General features: G+C 38.5%; 3 protein-coding genes across 3 annotated transcripts; all 3 read right to left on the bottom strand.

Moving 5' to 3' along the window:
* Window positions 1–332: 332 nt before the first annotated feature.
* egln3 (egl-9 family hypoxia-inducible factor 3) lies at window positions 333–8,572 on the bottom strand. Its single transcript, XM_031847651.1, has 5 exons — window positions 7,998–8,572; window positions 3,729–3,848; window positions 3,085–3,221; window positions 1,268–1,341; window positions 333–1,067 (listed from the first exon to the last, which is right to left on the bottom strand). Exons 1-5 carry the CDS (start codon window positions 8,364–8,366, stop codon window positions 1,033–1,035), a joined length of 735 nt encoding a protein of 244 aa, XP_031703511.1. The 5' UTR covers window positions 8,367–8,572; the 3' UTR covers window positions 333–1,032.
* Window positions 8,573–13,390: 4,818 nt separating this feature from the next.
* sptssa (serine palmitoyltransferase, small subunit A) lies at window positions 13,391–16,713 on the bottom strand. The gene is made up of 2 exons (XM_031847733.1): window positions 16,494–16,713; window positions 13,391–14,726 (listed from the first exon to the last, which is right to left on the bottom strand). Exons 1-2 carry the CDS (start codon window positions 16,594–16,596, stop codon window positions 14,623–14,625), a joined length of 207 nt encoding a protein of 68 aa, XP_031703593.1. The 5' UTR covers window positions 16,597–16,713; the 3' UTR covers window positions 13,391–14,622.
* A 381-nt stretch (window positions 16,714–17,094) lies between these two features.
* On the bottom strand, window positions 17,095–20,921 carry eapp (e2f-associated phosphoprotein). Its single transcript, XM_031847846.1, has 6 exons — window positions 20,763–20,921; window positions 19,450–19,634; window positions 18,885–19,001; window positions 18,676–18,790; window positions 18,471–18,593; window positions 17,095–18,153 (listed from the first exon to the last, which is right to left on the bottom strand). The coding sequence occupies exons 1-6, from the start codon at window positions 20,840–20,842 to the stop codon at window positions 17,850–17,852; spliced, it is 924 nt and encodes a 307-aa protein (XP_031703706.1). The 5' UTR covers window positions 20,843–20,921; the 3' UTR covers window positions 17,095–17,849.
* Window positions 20,922–23,130: the final 2,209 nt, after the last annotated feature.

Below are 23,130 nucleotides of genomic sequence, written 5' to 3'. Positions count from 1 at the left end.
TATATATAATCTCGACATACTATACTATGACTTTAATTACTTATGACATAATATTATGACTTTTTAAATGACTTTTCTTGACGTACCATACTATGACTTTTTTCAGGAAACTATAATAGGACTTTATTTACATGCTTTAGTATGACTTTCATAACTCACTATAATTCCATGACGGACTATTCCAACACTCTTTTAAATATGAAAGCATATGTATGTGTTTCTGTGCATGTCTGAATGTTCTTTATAAACGTGCGTTCTTACATACTTACTATTGCACCAGATTCTGCATTCGTAAAAAGATGTCACACAAACGAGTACATCAGTGTACATTATTATTGTACGTTCCATTCTTAAAATAGAAGCTTTATTAGTCTAACTATCATGAGACAGTTTCCAGTTCATTCAGAGAAGAGTGAGACAAAAACACTTCTGTCACACATGTAGTGAAAGACAATGGAATCTGTAATTGAACGCTAATCGGGCTACGTAACGTCGCCCGTCAAATTTGCACAAAGTCATAATGATGCACAAAGTGATAATACCAAATAATTTGACGTTTCAGTCGACATTTAGATGTAATTTATTCGTAAACATCGACTAAATGTGTCGTATTGAAAAGATCTATAAATAACATGTTATCGTGTGACATATTTCTATCACACAGGTTTGTTAGCATCACGTCCCTAATGTCTTGTTTTATCTGTAAACCTCAAAGTCTGTTTGTCAAGTCTCCTCCTCCTTTAGCTTGAAGGCAAAGCTTAAAGGCGCAGTCCGCTGCTGTGCTCTTTCTCTGCAGAGTATTCACACACATCATGTAAAGCAGGAGGAGTCCAGAGCAGCTACAGGTCACCTGACCCTCTGGATTCATCAGGTGACAGAAGCCGCCGTGCGGGCATGTTGTTCCTTCCACCCTGGACGCTGACGGGAGCGATGAGGAGCTCGAATCTCTCACAACTCCTCCAGACCAGAGTCAAAGTTCTGACTTTCTTTTCCATCGTCTCCACCAGGTGACAACGTCTCCTCAAAGGAAAGTCATCTGGAGCTGCTGCCCGGCTGCAAGCCTGAAGCTGAAGCAAATGAAGACACAGAAACAATCGGAATATAAATTCTGTTTAGCTAATATTATGAAAATATTATGAAGCTATGACAGAAAGTATGGATGACTTTTTCCATTTGATTTTCCCGATCAAAAATTCACAGTACAGTATGTCGAAAAAGTCAAAGTATAATATGTTTGTTATGAATGTGTTTTTGTGTGTACTTGTACCTGTCAAGTCTCTGAAGCGTGTCTTGGCCTCGGCTCTCTCCTCTGAATCAAAGTACCAGACTGTGATGGCGAACCTGAAACAAAGAGACAACACTGATGTTTCTACAGCCGTGAGTTGTGTTGTTAGGTTGTGTGGGATTGATTAGCTCGGCTCTTCTAACGCTCACTAAAGGTCTGATTGTACTTCAATTCAGACTTTCCTTTTGTTTTAGTTTTTTATCCACAGTGTTGGTAAAGGAAATAAACACTCCAGCCTTTGAAAATATTCTTTTTTGAATAAAGTTTGAGTTGAACTACTTACTAATAATCATCATATTAGCTTCAATACAAGATGAATGTTTGTTTACAGGCTTTAGGTGTTAAAAAGGTGTTTGTGTTATTACACATTCATACCAGCAGGTGGTGCCAATCATCTGTGTTTATGTCCTCATAATGAAAATAAACTCACATTCTTAACTGAAAATTACTAAAATGAAATCATTAATTTTAGTCAATTTACTTTTCACTGCAGAGGCTACGTAATTATTACTACAGTATTTTATGTTCTAAAATCATAATAAAACATGCAAACTTCTGGTCCTGTTGTGTTTACAAAGATCACAGAATAAAACTTCCAAAAGTATCAGAAAACATCAAGTACTCAACTGAAGTAGTTGTCTACTGTAAGTCCCTTTTTAATAAATCAATCTAACACAATGAGGACAGCAGCTTCCTCTCTGTGTGATTCATGTTTCTGAAGTTCTGTTATTTTCCTCTCGTGTTGGCAGAATATTTGTACCTTCTAGTCTCTACATTTATCTGACAGTTGGAATTAAGTCCATCAAACATAGAATGAACTCCTGAAATCGTGTTTATCGGTACCGTTACAATTATCAAATCACTCCTTTGAAAGTTTTGAAAGCATTTTTATATTGATTTTATTTCTACACTGACATTGTTTCTTTGATTTTAATAAAAACGAGAATTCTTTTTCATAAGTGTGAATTGTTAAGACATATTTGACTATTTATTAAATGCTGTTTTGAGGTTCTGCTAATTTACTTTTGTTTTAGTTTTACTTTTGTACTTTTCCTCCACCGTATTGAAAAACTACAATGTACTTACTCCTGAATTAAGATGTATTGTTAGCGTGTATGTCACTTTAAAGTACATAAAATAACTCGTGTTTTGACTGCATTTTTATATACATACATATTACACTATATTATTTCTTTGATTTAAATAAAGAATGGAATTCTCTTTTTTCAAAAGTGAAATATTGTTAAGACTTATTTTATATTAATTACCGTCTTATTATATGCAGAGGAGAGGTAAAGGTGAAACAGGTGACTGATTTGTTGGTTGGTTGACTGACTGATTGGTCGGTTGGTTGACTTATTGGTTGGTTGATTGATTGGTTGAATGACTGATTGGTCGGTTGGTTGACTGATTGATTGGTTGAATGACTGGTTGATTGGTTGGTTGACTGATTGGTTGGCTGACTAGTTGGTTGGTTGACTGGCTGATTGGTTGGTTGACTTATTGGTTGGTTGATTGATTGGTTGAATGACTGATTGGTCGGTTGGTTGACTGATTGATTGGTTGAATGACTGGTTGATTGGTTGGTTGACTGATTGGTTGAATGACTGGTTGGTCGGTTGGTTGACTGATTGGTTGAATGACTGGTTGGTCGGTTGGTTGACTGATTGGTTGAAGGACTGGTTGATTGGTTGGTTGACTGATTGGTTGACTGACTAGTTGGTTGGTTGACTGGTTGGTTGGTTGGTTGGTTGACTGACTGGTTGGTTGACTAACTGATTGGTTGGTTGGTTGGTCACCTGGTGGCGTAGGCGGGCTGAACCTCATGTGGGTTCCTGCGGTCAGACCAGAAGAAGAGCAGCCGGTCAAACAGCGGATTGATGTCGGCCACGTAGGATTTCCCCTCCGGAAAGATCCTGAGGACGCCGCCATGCTCCTGATCGTCGACAACAACAACAACAACAACAACAACAACAACAACAACAAGACGACCACAAACGAGCAGGAGAGCAGATTAGTGTCATTGTTAAAATGATTATTAAACTATGAATTAAAGATGATCCTATCGAATATGATACACTGCTGTAGATTAAACGAGCCAACGGGATATAAAGGAGTTACAATGTAACATTTTACTGATCAATCAATACTTTTACTTTAACTACATTTAACTGATAATACTTTTACTCGTGGTGGAGTATTTTCAGCATAGTATTAGTACTTTTACTGCAGTTAAGGATGTGAGTACTTCCTATAATGAGTGTTTTTTCACAGCGACATCCTCACAATGTGTTTTAAGAAGAGATCAGTCATAAAGTGTTTCCTCGTCAGACAGGAAGTCTCACAACAGATTCAATTCTCTGATCTCCTTCAATAACAACTACCACTCGTAAAGAGGTCAGAGGTCAAACATCCAGCGTTAAGCTGAGGTCCCTGAACGCACCTCAGCGCTCCAGTTCTTGTTGAGGTAGTAGATGCAGGTGATGCGGCGTCCGTCGCAGTTCGGGTTGTCCACGTGTTTGACGTAACCCGCCCCGTTACCTGGGTAACACGCCACCATAGCCTGAGGACACAAACACACAGAAACATCCGTTTGATTATACGTTAATCTTTGATTGAATATCTCCATCAAACATTTAGATAAATATAATAATAATAATAAATAAATAAATATATCATAACATCGACTTGTTTCACATGTCCAGTTTCATAGAAGTTGTCCTCATTAGTCACTTGACACAAAACAAAACCAGGTGACCCGTTAAAGTCTCAGAGAACAGTTTAACCCTCTGAACCCCAAAACCTGCAGACACCATGTTTTCTTTAAACAATCGCATTACATCGCTGTAAAAAACTGTCATTATCATCATATGTTCATCTTTCCGACGGCCCTTGAAGACATCATGTGAGACGAACGCTTCCATCACAAAACGCAACCAAAACAAAGCTTAAAATTATGATATTTTATTCTACATGTTCTCATTAAAGATCGCTCCACGAATAAACCGTTTACTTTAATCAGAATCTGTGAAAAACATTACATTGTGAGCTCCTCAGTGAAACTATGAAGTCAGAATAACACGTCAGCTCCAGTCCCTCCTGCAGCGCTGCCGCCTTTTGACCTGAGCAGGAAGTGGAAGCTGATTGGCTGAGAGCAGCAGACATCAGACGTGAGGAACAAAGGCTCATACTGAGGCAACTCCAGGTCGTCTCACTTCATGTCGTTCGACATCTGAACCTTTAAGAGGAATGTAAGTTCCTCATAACTTAAGATATGTGTTATATATGTGTATAGATGAATATGTGTGTGTGTATATATATATATATATATATATATATACACACACACGTCTGCACCTCATTAATGTGCCAACACAGTTATTTATTCAGCTCATTAGAGAGACAACATATTTAAGAGTTAAGTTCAGTCAGCTGCACCACCTCCCCCCTCCTCTCTCGGGCTCTTATTGGGAAAAACCTCTTATTGTGGAAAAACCTCTTATTGTGGAAAAACCTCTTATTGTGACACACGAGCGTGCGAGGACCTCAATGCCTCCTACGTGCTCCATAAAGTCTCTCATCCCGTTCCCTTTCCTTTTCCCTACTGGCATCAACACATTACAGAAGGTCACAGTGTAGATGAACCCTCGGTAAAACACACGGGTCCCTGAACGCACCATCGACAACAACAACAACACCTTCAGTAACCCTAACCGGACTGACGTCAGCCACAACCTCCTGACGTCTTCACACACATAGCATGCAACCACATGACGACAAACCCTCAGCGCTGATAAAGAAACGTCTGACCAGCAACCACAAATCACCTCAGTGTGTTTACACGCTGCCACCGAGGCACGAACACACACACAAACACACACACACACACACACACACCCATCATCATCATCATCATCATGCAACTGAGCTGCTATGGAGCGAAAATATGTGGAAGAAACACAGGAGGAAGTGATACACTGATAAAAACAAAAACAAAACGCCTCCGAGAGCTTCAACTTTACCTTATCCTCCTAGTAGAGAGGGGGGGGGAGGGAGGGAGGGAGGATGAAGGAGGGAGTGTAAACAGTGGTTTGGCAGGCTTCCAGCCTGCTGCAGGTTTTAATGACGGAGCGTACGTGAGGCACGTGAGGCACGTGAGGCTGCAGTCTGAGACTCTCACACTCAACACAAGATAAAACTGGATTTAAAGGCCGATGTTGATACAAATATGTGAGTTTCTAGAACATGTGGTTGTGATTTTAATCCCAGAATTATTTTAAAAAGAGTCTCAGAGACGTGACAAAAACACCAAAACACAGATTTCACCTGAAGGCCACACGACAAAATAAATGTGTTGCTGAGATTTAAACTTTATATTTATCAAAAGTTTAGTTCTGTAAGAAGAGAAAAACTTCTCATACCTGTGTGTGTGTGTGTGTATACGTGTGTGTGTGTGTGTTTGTGTGTATTCCTGTTGTAACTTGGTTGACCTGTTTTCTTAAGAAATTAAATCTGATAACAAACACTTGTGAAAAGAGCTCACTGTACACATGAAGACGAGGTGTGTGTGTGTGTGTGTGTGTGTGAGTGTGTGTGAGGGAGTGACTGATTAAGCAGCTGAATGTGTACGTGAGAATGTTCGCTGCTTCATCTGCAGAGGTGGAAGAAGTACTCAGATCCTTTACTGCAGTAGAAGTACTAATAAGTACACAGTGTAAATAAAATTTTAACGTTAACCATCAGAGTGTAAATAAAGTTTTAACGTTAACCATCAGAGTGTAAATAAAGTTTTAACGTTAACCATCAGAGTGTAAATAAAGTTTTACTRACTCAGYARAACATGTGTTTCTAGTCTCTGATCTCTGATAATGTTTCATTGTAAACAACCAATCAGTGTTTAAACCAACAGGAGGAGAGCTAGTAACGTTAGCAGCACCGCTAACGGCTAACCAACAGAGGTTCACTTCAGTTACATTATGATGCCTTCAGGCTCTGCTCAGTGAACATGAGTACTGGCTGAAGGTACATTATAACGTTATCATAATGTGTTCATGCGTAATCTGTAAAATGTAGTTTTGGTGATAAACTTGAATAAATCCAGTAGTTTGAAGGAGAAGTTTTCACATGAATATAAAATATATATTAGAGATGAATTATGAGCTGTTTAATTTCCTAACACGAGCTCTAAGCACATTATTATACATCATTATAAACAGTGGTAGGCCGTCAGGGCCAGCTAAGTCTTCTCCGCTGGCCTAAACAGAATACATCTCATCTTTAAGAGTTTTATAACAACATAAAGAACGAGCCACAATAAGTAAAAACACCTCGAGGAGTTAAATGTAACAAATCTATAAATAATACGTGAAAATAAATTCATTTAAAAAAAGCAATTTTTTACACAGAATTTGTTGTGTTTTTTTATTCCTTTATGAATATATTTAAGAATATATAATACAGTTGTGTGAAAAAGTGTTTGCCCCCTTCCTGATTTCTTATCTTTTTGCATGTTTGTCACACTTAATGTTTCAGATCATCAAACAAATTTAAATATTAGACAAAGATAACACAAGTAAACACAAACTGCAGTTTTTAAATGAAGGTTTTTATTATTAAGGGGGAAAAAAATCCAAACCTACATGGCCCTGTGTGAAAAAGTGATTGCCCCCGCTGTTAAAACATAAATTAACTGTGGTTTATCACATCTTTGGAAAGCTGAGTTCAATTTCTCTAGCCACACCCAGGCCTGATTACTGCCACACCTGTTCTCAATCAAGAAATCACTTAAATAGGACCTGCCTGACAAAGTGAGGTAGACCAAAAGATCCTCAAAAGCTAGACATCATGCTGCGATCCAAAGAAATTCAGGAACAAATGAGAAACAAAGTAATTGAGATCTATCAGTCTGGAGAAGGTTACAAAGCCATTTCTAAAGCTTTGGGACTCCAGCGAACCACAGTGAGAGCCATTATCCACAAATGGCGAAAAAAATGGAACAGTGGTGAACCTTCCCAGGAGTGGCCGGCCGACCAAAATTACCCCAAGAGCGCAGCAACGACTCATCCAAGAGGTCACAAAAGACCCCAGAACAACATCCAAAGAACTGCAGGCCTCACTTGCCTCAAATGAGGCATTATGTAATGGTGACTTTTGGTGAATTTAGTAGAAATCTACTAAACAAAGTAGTAAAATAAATTATTTCTTTCCTCTAGTCTGAAATAAGACGAGTTATTGAAGAAAAGATAGATCAAAATGTTGTGTCTCCACTTCATAATAAACTAAATAAACCTATGAAATATGTTTACTAATAACTTAAAAACACATGTTGCTGAGTGGATCCAATCACAGACTCAAGCTGCAGAAAAACCTTCATCATATATTAATAATTCTGTGTCAAGTAATTCTGTCTTTATTTACTCTGATAATCATCTAATATTTTTTATTAATTTAGAGAGTCTAATATCTGTTGATTATTATATTTATTTTATATTATTTATTATTATATTATTATTATTATTGTATTTATTATTATATTATTATTATATTTATTATAAATAATATAAAATAAATATATAATAAACTAAATTGAATAATACAAATAAACTAAATATATATAAAATAGCATTTATATTATTATAATACAATATTAATACATATTTGGTGCATTGAATATGTTTAATAAACTATGTCTGGTCTAATATAAATCTCTCACCTTCGACCTCTCGCGGATCTTCTTGCTCCCGAGCCGGCTCGCGCACACGCCGATGATGTGATCGATGACGTTGAGCAGGAAGCTGATCGCCTCGCAGCCTCGGTCCTCGGACCCGCTCACCCACGCGATCTGGTCCCCGCGGATGCTCCTCGACCGGTGAACGCCCCCCGGCACGGAGCCCGCCAGTCGGCCGTCCTGCAGCGCTCCGGACCGGTGCATCTCCATCACCTGCTCCAGGACCAAGTCTCCGGCCGGTTCCCCGAGGAGCCCGTCCAAGTAGCAGAATCCATGGACCAGCAGAGCCGGGACGACCCGCTCCAGAGCCAGACGCTCCAGCTCCAGGTCCCATACGTGCTCGATAAAAGGCATTTTATTTACAACAGACTGTCAAAGTACTACAGAGCGAAAATACGACGAGTTTATCTGACAAGAACTCTGAGATGAAGTACTTTTACTTTACTACTGAGAGGTTTGATAGACAGATGAAATCAAACAGTAAAACACAGAAGAAGAAGAAGAAGAAGAAGAAGAAGGTTTTGACTAAATGCCTCCAGAGCGCCTGAACTCTTGTTATGAACAGCAGCGCTGTCAAGTCAGCACGTGTGGTATTACATAACTTCCGGTTACGAGTTTCAGAATAAAAGCCGTATTATTATTATTTGCTACAGTCAAATAACCGATTATCTGATGGAGATAAATTCAGCTCCCTCTTCACCAAGACGGTCCGGTGCAGCGCCTGCTTCACTGCTGCAGCCGCACCGATCCGCCTGTCGATCTCCCGCTCCATCTTACCCTCACTCGTGAACAAGACCCCGAGATACTTGAACTCCTTCGCTTGAGGTAGGCACTCCGTCCCCACCTGGAGGGAGCAATCCACCGGTTTCCGGCAGAGCACCATGGCCTCAGATTTGGAGGTGCTAACTCTCATCCCCGCCGCTTCACACTCGGCTGCAAACCGCCCCAGTGAATGCTGGAGGTCACGATCCGAGGAGGCCAACAGGACCACATCATCTGCAAACAGCAGAGAGGCGATCCCGAGACCCCCGAACCTGACGTTCTCCACCCCCAAGCTGTGGACACAGCTCCTACTGCAGTCGTACAGAGACCGGATCGCCCGTTGTAACGGGTCCGGCACCCCATACTCCCGCAGCACCCCCCACAAGAACCCCCGAGGGACCCGGTTGAAAGCCTTCTCCAAGTCCACAAAGCACATGTAGACTGGTTGGGCAAACTCCCAGAACCCCTCCAGTAGTCTTGCGAGGGTAAAGAGCTGGTCCACTGTTCCACGGCCGGGACGGAATCCGCATTGCTCCTCTTGAATCTGAGGTTCGACAAATAAATAATGGAGGTAATTTATTAATGATTCTGCTTTTCTCTGCTTTTATTCAACTTTAAACTGGATATCTGGGTTTTGGACTGAATAAGGAAGAATACTTAATATAGATATGTTATTATTGGTCAGTATTTTATTACAGAAAACTCGAGTTTTTCCTTTTTAAAAGTATTATTATAATGTATTTGGTTGTCAATTTACCTAATTTATATTAATGCTATAAGGACTTAATTTAGCTGATTTTGATTTTTAGGCTTTGAGAAATATAAAAGCATTTCTCACTATTTGCTGACATTTTATAGACTAAACTAATTCATTGTTTTTACACAATAATAATTAAAATATGAATTGATTAATATAAGTGTTAGTTGGCTCTTTATTAGACATCTACTCCATTAATAAAACCAAACGAAGATACAATCCAACTTAATATGCATCAGTGACATGACATTTTATTTTGAAGGCTTCCTGTTAGACTTCCGGTGATTTGCTGCTGAACAGACCAGATGAGAGAAGTGAGACGTGCTGGATGTGACTATAAGACGAGGAGGCGGGGCTACAACACACTTCTATTTTAAGACATAAGACATATTGTTTATAATCATGACAAACATTTTAACTTGATTTCTGGGGAAAGATTGTGAAAATTTAGAAAACACAGCATTAAACTGCTTCCAGCTTAAAGTATTTATTAAAAACATTACTCATCAATAAGTTAAATATACAGTTTGTTTTATTTATTGTTAAACTGTAAGTACAGTACTCTGCTACGTTCCCGCGCACTGGGCATGCCCGCCGCCATTGAGGACTCCACGAGCCGCATGTAGCCCTCGCGCTCCCTCCCTCCGGTCAGCGAGGAAGTGAACAGTGAACGTGTAACAGACCATGCGCCAGTGAGAGACTGAGATCAGCTGGGCAGACAGCCAGCATAATAATATGTACAAAATGTAAAGAAAAAAATATATATATTAAAATAATTATAATAATATAAAATATATATAAAAATATAAAGAAAAAAAAATATATATATGTTAAAATAATAATAATACAAAAATATATTATATATATATATATTAAAATTAAAATTAAATACATAAAAATAATACAAATAAATAATATACTGTATCTGGAATACTTTATTTGGAAGCTGTTAAATATATTTAAAAAAACATTATTATTGCATGTATGATTGTAATTTTTGTGATAACAAGCATAATTGAAAGGAAAGGGCACCATTTTATTTATTGTTTTCACAATGATTCATGACACGATAGAATAAATATATCCAGGATGATGTTTTCTGGCTCTTGGGAGAAAATAAGATGTCTTATTTCTCTGTTTTATTGAAACCAAAAATATTGATAGACACCTAAATAATTTGGGATTTTTAGACTGCAAAGTCATGAAACAGTCGTCTTCTTCTGTATCATCTGACTAGAACATACTTGTTAAGGAACACACATCTATCTATCTATATATATATATTTATATACACTTCTAAATACAGTATATATATACTGTATGTGTATATAAATATATAATGATACATCCGCTCTCCTCTGTGATTGGCCAGGTGAACAATACAAAGTACACAACCAAGTTACAACCAACATTTTTGCAAATTAATTTATCGAAGAAAAAAGAAATGTCTCTCTGCAAAGCCACCATCAACAACAACCAGAGAGCAGAAGAAGAAGCTCAGAGTCTCAACAAGTTTGAACGTCATCAGGTTCATAATTAAAGACGAGAGAGAGTCATGATAACCAGAGACTACAACAGTGTTCAACAGCCAAATGAAAGAATCCGTCTGTACGTTCGGTGTGTTTCTGTCCCTCACATGACGGCGGTTCAAACTCCAGTCAGCAGCTCTCTGAGCGTACGTGAGGAGAGCTCCATCGTCTGAGTTAACCAGTAACCACAACTCCTGTTTCCTCTCTGATCCGCTGCCAGAAGAGAAGAAGCTTTCCTCTGAAGTGAGACGCTGTAATCACAGAAACAGACTTTAGAGCGACGTGATCGGAGATGATAGTCGGGAGACGTTCATGTGTGACGCCCATCACACCACCAGTCATTCATTTTGCCTGCAGAATTAACAAAAACCTCTGAAGCAGCATTTACAGCAGCATGATGTTCAGCCTGGTTTATTTTAAGTTCATGCATACAGAGAGCGGCCAGAATAACATCAGAAATCTACTGTCACAAAAATATATGTGTGAAGCTTATAAAGTGTTAAAACAGAGGATTAGCTCCACCCAGGTCCAACCAGGCGGTAACCTCCGGTTCTTTAAAGTGAAGCTAAAGCTTCATGTATTAAAGCTGCATTCTCTCTAGTGTCCACCAGGGGGCGACTCCTCTGGTTGTATAGAAGTCTATGAGAAAATGACTCTACTTCTCTCTTGATTTATTACCTCAGTAAACATTGTAAACATGAGTTTATGGTCTCAATCTCTAGTTTCAAGTCTTCTTCAATACAGCATGATGTTCATTTAGTACATTATGGTCCATTTAGAGTCAAACAGACCATAAAGCAGGGGATGCTTTAGGGCGGGGCGACACAGTGATTGACAGGTCTCTACCAGAGACGTATACGGCGTCTCTACGTCACTCCTCCTCAGTCCAGATATGGTCACTTCCTGTTCACTGATTGCAAAGAAACAAGATGGCGACGACAAAATCGCCGAACTCTATACTTCAAAACATCCACAAACCAATGACGTCATGATGACTATGTCCACTTCTTATACTTCGTCAATGATTATATTTTCATTCACATATAGAACTGTGTTTTGATAACATTTGCATATTATTCAGCCTACATGCTACTAGAGCTGCTTAACTTAGTGGACTACGACTTATTTACACGATTAATCGTTTATGCAAATTTTTAATGACTTATTTCAAGAAATTTCTAAACATCTTTATTAAACACCAGTGATGCTCCTGCGTGATTCATTGAGGAGAAACTGAACTAATCAATAAGTCAACAAAATTGTACTAAAATAATTTCTAGACAAGTGAAGTCATCAGAATCAGTAAACATAGTAAGAGAAAAGAAGTCAAGAATAATATGAAATAGAAACATATGTGAAATATATCATATATACTCGTTCTACAGCATAGCTAGGTCCATAAGCCAATAGGAGAGGACCTTATGGTGGTCTGACCAATAGGAGCGCGGGCCACGAGCTGACTAGCCAATAGGATTCCGCTAAAGAAAAGCGGTGGGTAATGTGAGTGGAAACAGTTGTTTACAGGCTTTTCTATTGTGTTTTAAGTTTTCTGTGGGACAAACTGAATTAAACTCAAAGTACGAACCCGTCTGAAGGCAGGAAGAACGAACCCACGTCGATGTCAGTGTTTAAAGGAACAAACGGCCACTTACTCCAACAAAAGGCCACAGAAATGAACAGCCAAAACAAACCGTGTAAATCCAAAATGGCGTGTAATTTCTTCTTCGCTCTGCTTCGTGTAGTTCAGATGAGCAGCAGTTCACTCGGTGCTGCCTCTGGTGGCCACGGAGGTGTAACTGCAGCAGCAAGCTGCGGTGGAATGGAACAAAGTACATTTACTTTAGTACAATTTTGAGGTACTTGCCCTTTACATAAGTATTTCTATGTTATGCTACTTTATATATCTACTCCACTACAATGGAAAAATATTGTACTATTTACTTCACTGTTACACAAATAAGATGTCCTGACGTGTTTATCAAAGTGTTACTTACTGCTTTTTTCATGTTGGAATAAAGGTTAAATATTTAACTGCAAAGTAGTAATACATGTTTGATACCTTAATGTTTTTGCATTAAATCATTCTGGGATGTTTGCTGAAATTGATTGATGTGGCACAGCCCTACCGTGAACATTTTCCACCAGCCGCCACTGCTTTTACAACTGAATGTATATGATATATATTAAAGAAATGTATATAAAAAAATATATTTATAAAAAAGAAAATATATTAAAAAAATATATTTAAAAAAAATATGTATATATAAAATATATATAGGAAACAGGTGGGAAAACATGATTCATCCAGAAGTCAGAGGTAAAACAAACGCTTTAGTGAAATATCCCTTTAATGATTCCAGTCACAGGACAGTGTTTAGCATCAGTAGTTCACAAAAACATTTCATCCTATACGCTAACAAATCTTACAAGAACTTTACAGAAATGTATACAAGATTATATACACAAAAGTGAGAAAAACACATTTTTTGGAGGGAAAAAAAAAAGAATCATAATTTTCCTAAAAGGATACTGTCATAAAATAGGATTACACTAAAATGGAACCGTTATCATTTTTGTACAAAGAGGGAACTGTGTGTGCGTGTGTGTGTGTGGCGCTTTAAATAAAAGCCAGAATTTAAAAAAAGGACAATTGTGTCATTTTCAACCTCACTGATTCCTAAAGGAGCTTTTCTGCTCTCTGGAATAAGATATCACTTTTCTCCAGGACCTGAGAACTATATCTCCACGAGCTCTAACAGAGAGATCCACGAGTACAGGAAGCCACAGGTGTACACACAGGAAGCCACAGGGACACACAGGAAGCCACAGGTAACCAGGTACAATGTCCAAACGTCAACCAGTCATTAGATTCTCTGACTAAATACAATCATTCACAGGTCAAACGTCTAAATAAAACAGAAGTCAGCTGATGCATGTTGAGAGGAAGTGCTGCATGATGGGAGCGTAGCTTACAATAAATAGGAGACAGATCTCAGGTGTGATTGGTCACCTTCCATCCTTCCAGGTTGAAGCTATGACCTCTTTTCTTTGTCTCACGGGGGAACAAATGACGGTGGAGCTTGAAAAAGGCTGAAGTTGTTCCTTTAAAACCGTCTCTGACTAAATCAGACGTGGCTCATAAAATGGAGTAAAAGGTGAAATGGTGTGTTTGTCCATCAGCCGCCAGTGTTTTCACGTCTTAATGCAATAAAAACACTAAAGTCTGATCGCTCCACACAACCAGACATCCGTAGGATTACACAGTCTCAAAAACAGTGAAGTGCGCTCGCTTTAAAAAAAGATAAAAGCACCAAGCACAACTTCTTCTAAGGCTCCGCCTCCAACGCTGTCCACAAAAAAAATCCAAAATATTTCATGAAGAAGAAACAGTCTCGGGGGAAGACAATCGTCCAACGTGACCTCAGCACGATGTCCAGAGCATTGACCTTTGACATTGAATCAGATTTGGAAATAAAAGAACGAGAGAAGCTCCGCCTCCACGTGGTCGGAGACAATCCACCTCAGAGACAAGGACACAAGGAGACGGACGGACTCGTCGGGGTCATTGGACGACCTCGAAGTAGTGCAGGATGGCCATGATGTGCTGCGGCATGAAGACGTAGCCGGTGTAGACGGCCATGCCGGCCACGGAGATCAACAGGGAGTCTGAGGAGGAGGAGTTAAGGAGGAACTGAAGAAGCAGAACAAGACCTTGGATAGATCTGTTAATAGATCCGTTAATAGAACCCTTAATAGAACCGTTAATCTGTCATAATCTGTTACCAGTCTGTTCAGTCTGAAATGTAGTTTCCTTCATCAAACACTGAATGTTGGTGGTTGGTTGTGTTTCACTTCCAGTGAAAGCTGTTCACTTCCAGTGAAAGCTGTTCACTTCCAGTGAAAGCTGTTCACTTCCAGTGAAAGCTGTTCACTTCCAGTGAAAGCTGTTCTGTGGATTTTCAGGAGTGAGCAGGACATTCAGTGTGTTTATCTGTACTCAGGTGATCCAACGTGTTCACACACCTTTTTAAAGCACCTCTTAAACAACACTGTACCTCCGCTAAGCCGAATGCTTTTGTTCTTACATGCATTTGTGCCCGATGTTGTCGTTTTTGCATCCATCTCTAGTGCTTTGGCTCTAGAAAAGCTCTTTACAAAATGAAGTATTATTACTATGATGTTGCAGATTTTCATAGAAAGAGGTTGAAGCATTTCTTCTGTTTTGTTATATAAAATGTAATATCTTCGGCCGTGATGTCGGTCGGACATAACGAGCAATTTAAAGACGTCACCTTGAACTCTGAAACATTTTCTGACACTTTATAGACCAAATATTTAGAAAAACAATCAATATCATTCAACAATAATAATCGTTAGTCGCAGCCCTAAACTGAAATAAACTGCTTACTTTAACTGTAACTGCAGGGACAAATATTCATGCTCATCAAATGATCTTTTTCAGTCTAATATCATAAAACATTGATTTCCATCATAATTAAGGAGATCCTAAATGATTATCAGCTTAATAAAACCAGTTTATCGTAGCTTTTAAGACGCTGTAATCAACAAGTGTTTGGTATATTTATACACCAGCCATGACTGATTACTGTAACAAGCAGAGGAACAATAACACAAACACACGTGACCCTCAGGGCGAAAGATATGAGGGTGACACCTCAAGAGGACGATACTAGAGGTTACACAACGTGTTTCACTCCCGCGGATCAAAGGGCAGCCGGCACTGTTAACACCTCATACATCTTAATTAAGAGCCCATTGACCAGACTTCCGAGGTTTCACCTTAATGCATAATCTCACACGAGCTTCTGTTATGTAAAATAAAGCTATATTATGGTGTAACCTGTGTGAGTCACCTGACAGGTGACCGGAAGCTCCCTACGATGTAGATTTAACGTGTTTTTACTGACCTGTGAATGTACGAGAGGAGTTCAACTAAGTGTGAAACACGTTCTACGTCATCAACGACTAGTCTTTAACTCGGCACTCAAACATGAAGGAATTGTTCTTACAAAAACGAAAGATTTAAGGCGACAAACTAGCGAGAAGTTCAGAGTCAAACACGCGAAACTCCCTTCAAAAGTATACGCGTTTAAGAGTTCTTCAGCTGTAAGTTAATAAAGTTACATCATGGAACAAAGGTTGAGAACGTTTCTAAAACTGTATAGTTCTGTTAATTCGGCATTATTCTTAAATAAAAAGGTAATTTTTGTTAGGCTTAGTCTGTATGCAAACACGTTAGCGACAGGAAACACTTGCTTCACATACATTCTTAGCAAAAACAAAGACCGACTGGTACATTTCACACGAGCCGAATTCACCACAAGCTCTTATACATTAATATACATTTATAAAATGTATTTTCGCCGACTTCCTAAAGCTAACAGTTAGCACATTAGCTCGTGTAAAGGATACTGAACACCGTCCTCTCCCACGGCTCCAGCATGTAGAGCGCGGTCACGAGCAGGTACTGGTAGTAAAACCATGACAACTGCTTCCAACAGCCTCCCAGTGACATGGTTACGACTTCACTAACTACTAAAACTCCACTTTTTATTCTACTCGCCTCTCTTCTTCTTCTCTCTCTATTCGTGGTAGGAGCGTTTCCTCCGGTGACGTATGACGTTGAATAATAAGGTGCTCGTTTGTTAGCCAATCACGTGAGACGTAGGGGTGTGACGCAGGCAAAAGGAGTTCCAGCATCCGGATTTCAAAATAAGATACAGATTCAGTGTGAGAATACTGACATGTTTATAAAACTAGTTCCTTTATGCTCATGTTTTGTCTCCTACTTAACACATTTAATACTTTCATAACTAACTGTCCCTTTTACAGACTGGCTTTTATGTGACGTCACTTTTCTGTTTTATATATTTCTTAGTTAATTATTATCGACCGTCTCACTGATCTCTCTGTTGTCTTGTTTTTGCTGCTTTGTCTGTCAAAGCACTTTGTAAACTCTGCTTTTAAAGGTGCTATTAATAAAATCATTATTAAATGAAATTACTTTGTTTGTTCAAAATAAAGCAAGTTTATTTACAACCGTAAAACATCTACTTCAGTTCACATCTTGTTCTTCAACAGCAACACAAATGTGTCATCAAGCTGGTGATACCTTCCTCTATTTAACATTCATAAACCGTATGGATAACACATTTAATGAGCAGTTCATAACACTATGATGTAGTTATACGCAGCGACAAAGAAGCTTTAAGAGTTTATTAAGGGATAGTTTGGATGTTTACGTGTATTTAGAACATTTACACTCCGTTATCGTACAGACTGATATATGTTCATACACACACTAAACATCACTTCTATCCTTTAATGTACAGCATATGTCAACAACTAGAACTTCTATGAAGATATATTTTCTATTATAAATGTTCTATTATAAATGTCAGTTTGTACAGCAGCTTCCACTTAATGAAGAGTTATTATAGTTGTTGACAAATACATTATTAAACATTTATATCAGCTTCCTCACAGTGTTATAAACCCTTTATTCACTATTTATATACCGATTATGAACGCTAAATAGGACGATTAAAAGGTAAAAGTGTCACAAAAATGTTTTAATGATCAGATATTAATATCAGCCTCGTGTGAGATGGTCTTCGGGTCATATTCCAGTTTAATGAGATATCTTAAGAAGATAAACAACGTTCTGCTGACAGTCAGCCTGGTTCTTCTTCTTCTTCTTCTTCAGTGGTGGAGAACCACAGATACACTTGCGTAGTAATAATAAAATGAAGAAGGAGTTGTGGTGTCTCAGCAGTGGCTGGCCAGGATGTTGAAGAAGTGGAAGACTTCGTCCTTATCGACCACGGCCACCTCTGTGGAGCACTCGCTGCACTGGACCGGGTGGTAAACCTCGTCGGCGTCCATCCCCGCCGGCGCCGGCACCTCGTCCTCCATCGCCGTCTCCGCCCTCTGTCCCTCCCCCCTCCTCCTCTTCCTCCTCTTCCTCGTCTGCTTCACCTCCGGCTGGGTTTTGTAGCGCAGCACCTCGTCCTTCTTCACCGTGCAGTTCATGACGAACATGGCTCGGTACTGCGTCCGGTACTTTTCATGCCTGATCAGAAACAAGAAGGTCAGCAATTCATCATCTTGAGTTTTTAACACGACTGCAGCTGGAGGATCAATTTAAACAACTTCTCCAACAATAAACGTTTGTTTCACGGCTGAAGATAATGAGTTTTATTATCTTTTGATTAATAATCATGTCTCAAATGGCTTTTATTTGTTCTTTCTGTGAAAACTACGTCTACTGTTTGTTGTCTGACTGAGTTTCCCCACTAAGGGTTAACTAAACTTTCTAATCTAATCTCTAAGTTTAGTTTAAAGACGCCTCAGTGTTGCTACAGACTCTGTCATGTCTTCACGTCTCACCTCTGACAGTCCAGGCAGAGTGTCGTCATGCAGGCGGGACAGTTGAGGACGGCGTCGCTGCTCATTAAAGCCGGAGTCTGACGAGGCCGAGAGCCTGCAGCCGGTCGCTTTCTGCCCTGATACCTGAAGAAGACGACACCAGGTAGAATGTAAACAACACACCTCTCGTCTGCTGGATGAACACGTGTTTAATAAAGCGTCTCACTGTCTCCTCCGGGCGTCCACCCAGGCCTGGTCCCTGTCGTCCTCCTCGGGGTCGTACAGCAGCTCGTCGTTGGTCAGTACGGCTCGCTGCCGCCGCCTCCGGCCAGTGGAGCCAGCTGTCAGACGAAACAGAGGGAGTCAACAACCACTTTATTGAGGAGACGTCTTAATCTTTAACTGAAACGTTTACATGAAAACATTTGTGCTTACTCGGCGTGTCTTCTCCCTCTGAGTCAGAGTCAAAGTACACTTCATCATACATCTGAGGGGTAGGAGGTACAGGACCTCCTCCTCCTCCTCCTCCTCCTCCTCCTCCTCCTGGGGTTTCTGCTGGAGAATAAACACACAAACATCAGGACTGCTTTCACAATACGGCCCATGGCGAACGGACAAAATATCCTCCTCCTCGCTTCCTTCTTTCCTTTCTTCTTCTCCTCCTCCTCCTCTTCTTCTGTTTCTAGTCTCTGATAATGTTTGATTGTAAACAACCAATCAGTGTTTAAACCAACAGGAGGAGAGCTAGTAACGTTAGCAGCACCGCTAACGGCTAACCAACGGTGGTTCACTTAAGTTACATTATGATACCTTCAGGCTCTGCTCAGTGAAAATGAGTACTGGCTGAAGGTAAATTATAACGTTGTCATGATGTGTTCACATGTAATCTGTAAAATGTAGTTTTAGTGACAAACTTGAATAAATCCAGTAGTTTGAAGGAGATGTTTTCATGTGAATATAAAATAGATATTAGATGAATTATGAAACTCTGGGTGTTTACCTGCTGCTGCTGCAGGTGTCCAGGTTCCCTCCAGAGTCTTGATGGTGGAGCTAAGCTCCGCCTCCATCTCCTTCTCAAACTCATCCCCACTGGACGACTCGCTCTCCCCCGTCAGGTACTCTCTGATCAGCTTCTTCTTCTGCTCCGGGGTCCCGTTCAGCAGAACCTCCAACTCGTCCTCCGAACTGAAACATAGCGAGAGGAGGTTCACATGTTGTGTATTTAGCTGCTCTTCTTCAGGAGACAAATATATAACAACAAAACTTAAAGCTGCATTCTCTCCTCTGGTCGTATAGAAGTCTATGAGAAAATGACTCTACTTCTCTCTTGATTTATTACCTCAGCAAACATTCTAAACATGAGTTTATGGTCTCAATCTCTAGTTTCAAGTCTTCTTCAATACAGCATGATGTTCATTTAGTACATTATGGTCCATTTAGAGTCAAACAGACCATAAAGCAGGGTTGCTTTAGGGGCGGGGCTTACTATGATTGGAATAAGAAACCGTCTTTACGGTTTAAGTCATTGTTCACCTCGTCAACCAAAGAACTTATTGGTCCACTAACACGAATATTTTAACTGATTTAAATGACAGATCTGAAAAATTTAGTTTCTCCAGAGTGAATATCACAAAATAACAACTTTAAATATTGTTTATTAAGTAAAGTTAAAATTTAAATGTAAACAAGACATTCAGCATTCAAAACGAAATAATCAGTTAGTGGACTAATCGAACACGAGACGTCAGTTCTAGTTCCAGCTTCACAGACGTGAAGATTTGCTGCTTTTCCTCTAAATCATTCAAATCAAAGTTAATTTACGTTAAATACTTCTACTGCATTTCCCTTATTATACACTTTTAGTAAAGCAACAAATGTAAATGCAGTACTTTTACAGATTATTTAGTATTATTACTGTTTTTACTCGAGTTCTGAATAATTCCTGGTTGTATAAATGTGAACACATCGAATGTGTTGTATTATTGTTGTGTTTACAAAGAACATTACAAAACCTCCACCATGTTTTAACAAACTTTGCATATATATTATTACTTATTATATATTTACATATATTTTTTACAACTTTAGCGATGGAAATAACCACCAACAGCAAACCGCCAGCCATCATTTTAACATATTTGTATGGTATTATATCACTAATTATTATTCTAATAAAAACGAGCTGTACAGACAAACAGTTCAGCCTGTTCCTGTTTGTTTACATGTTAGCATTCCGCTAGCTAGCCGCACAGTTAGCCTCATGGTGCTAAAGCTACGGTTAGCTTCAAAGCTAACCGTTTCAAGGACTCTTACCTGTCCTCGGCTCTCTCCTCGTCGCTCGGCTCCTCGATCTCATACGAGTCAAACTCCTGCGGTTTGTTCAGTTTGTTCATTTTAACTGTCGACAAAGTTCAAGTAGAACAACATCAGCTGCTAGCGAGTTAGCAGCAACGTACGAACGAGCACTTCCGGTTCTTCTTCTTCTATGGTTTAATTGAACGGAAGTGGTGTTTATGAAGACGAAACACGATCGCCATCTACTGTGTGTGGAGGATGGACAAGGCCAGTAAATAAAATAAAATAAAATAAAATGAAATAAAATGAAATAAAATGAAATGAAATGAAATAAAATTAAATTAAACGAAACGGAACAAAAAACAAAAGAAAGTAAAGTAAAATTCAAACAAATAGAATACAAACTGTGTTCAATAGATTTAAAAAAGTCTGCTGTTTAAATAAACAAAATAATCTGGCTTTGAGAATTTGCTGAATCAAAAGCTCCATTTCTGCATCTTTAAAAAACCCTGACGTGATGCAAACTGCTGCTGTTACAACAAACTACCACCAGGTGGAGCCAACAGATCAGAGATGTGCACTCCTCTCAGAGGTGATGGCAGCTAAAGATTCATCTGAAGACCTAGACATCCATGAGATGATGGAAGGAATGAAAATAAATCATTTAATGTACAATGTGAAACCATAAGTTTCCATCACCACCACAGATGTTAATTGAATACACGTTTACTCCATTTTCTGTTTTCCTAAATGACGTTTTCCTTCTTCAAGTCTTTCTTTCAGGACCTCATCATATATTTTCTGTCACATGTCACATTCTCAACATTTAAGGTCTTAAAATCTTCATAAAACTACAGAAACTGATCACACACCTGGAAGTCTTGAAATTGGTACAAAACGAAAGGTATTAAGACGTTTGAATCAATCTATTCTCCTGTTTATCACCAGCATTTAAAACAGTTTTCTATTATTTATATTATTAACATGTGAGAAAATTGAGAACCAAACACATGATCTCCTGGTGGAGATAATCTTCCACTCATCACTTTGTTTGTTTCAGTTTCTGTGTTTCAGTAAACGTGATCAGGATGAATATTTATGAATCAAACCGTATGTGCTGTGGATTTCCTTCCCTGTGCATCTATACGTTTACAGGAGTCAAATAGTTTGTTTTGTAAATTAGAATTAGAAAACAGTGTCACTGTATAATTAATCGGCTAAATATACTTTAGAAATAATTTAATTTAAGTTTCTGTTCATCTGAAGACGAGTTTGTTTCTCTTTACTCATTTTTATATCTAATTCTATTTCATGTGCAATATAATTTTCATTAATCTTTGTGCAATATAACTTTCTACGACTTTTAAAATATCATTGACAATATCTCTCTTCATATCATCTTAATATTACTTTTCTATTTTAGTTCCATTAGTCTCCGGTGTTTGTTCCACTTCTTTTACACTTTGTATTTTAATTATTATTCTTTGTTGTATTTTACTTTTTCTATTTTAGATGAATTATTTACCTTATTTATTTATTTACCTTACTCTTTTTGCTATTGCGTTCTGTTTATCATTATGTCTTTTACACTTAATGTTTATTCTATTGTTCATATGTGTTTATATTTTTATTCTAAAGTTCTATCGTTTTTGCAGCTTGTGGTCATTTTGTGTTTATAAGACGAGATAAGATAAAACTTTATTAATCATGAAGGAAAGAGTTTTATTGAAGACTAAAACAGAAGAATAACAAAAAACAATAGAATAAAAATATGAACATAAATGAACAATAGAATAACAATTATTAAGTGTAAAATAAATAATAATGACACCTGTGTAAAATAGAACATATAGCACTACGAGTAAAGTAAATAAATAAATAAGGTAAACAATTCAACTAAAATAGTAAAAAATAGAATAGAACAAAGAATAAATACAAAAGTAAAATACAGGTAACAAATAAAACAAAGTATAAGAAGTGATACTAACACCAGAGCCTCATGGAAACTAAAATATAAAAGTAATATGAAGATGGTATTGAGAGAGATATAGTCAATGATATTAAAATAGTTTTAGAAGTTGTATTGTACATTTATGAAAATCCATCAAGTAGCTAAACTCCTTTTTCAGAGAGAATAATTCTCCAGCATCCTCCATGAAAAACATCTGAAACACGCTGAAGGACTGAAGAACAGGACGAGGTTCAGTTCATCAGGTTCAGTCTCGTTGAGAGGACTCCTGATGTGTGCGTTCACACCTTAACGTGTTCCTCCTTGATCCAGATCAGATACTTACACACAGATCACATGTTTAACCACAATGAGGTCAGGGAAACAGATTTGTATGAAAACGCTGTGTGTGTGTATATATGTGTGTGTGTGTGTGTG

The sequence above is a fragment of the Anarrhichthys ocellatus genome, unplaced genomic scaffold (genome assembly GCF_004355925.1).
Source record: "Anarrhichthys ocellatus isolate YVR2014 unplaced genomic scaffold, GSC_Weel_1.0 scaffold7, whole genome shotgun sequence".
Taxonomy (NCBI): Eukaryota; Metazoa; Chordata; class Actinopteri; order Perciformes; family Anarhichadidae; genus Anarrhichthys; species Anarrhichthys ocellatus.
This window is presented reverse-complemented; position numbering and strand designations above follow the sequence as displayed.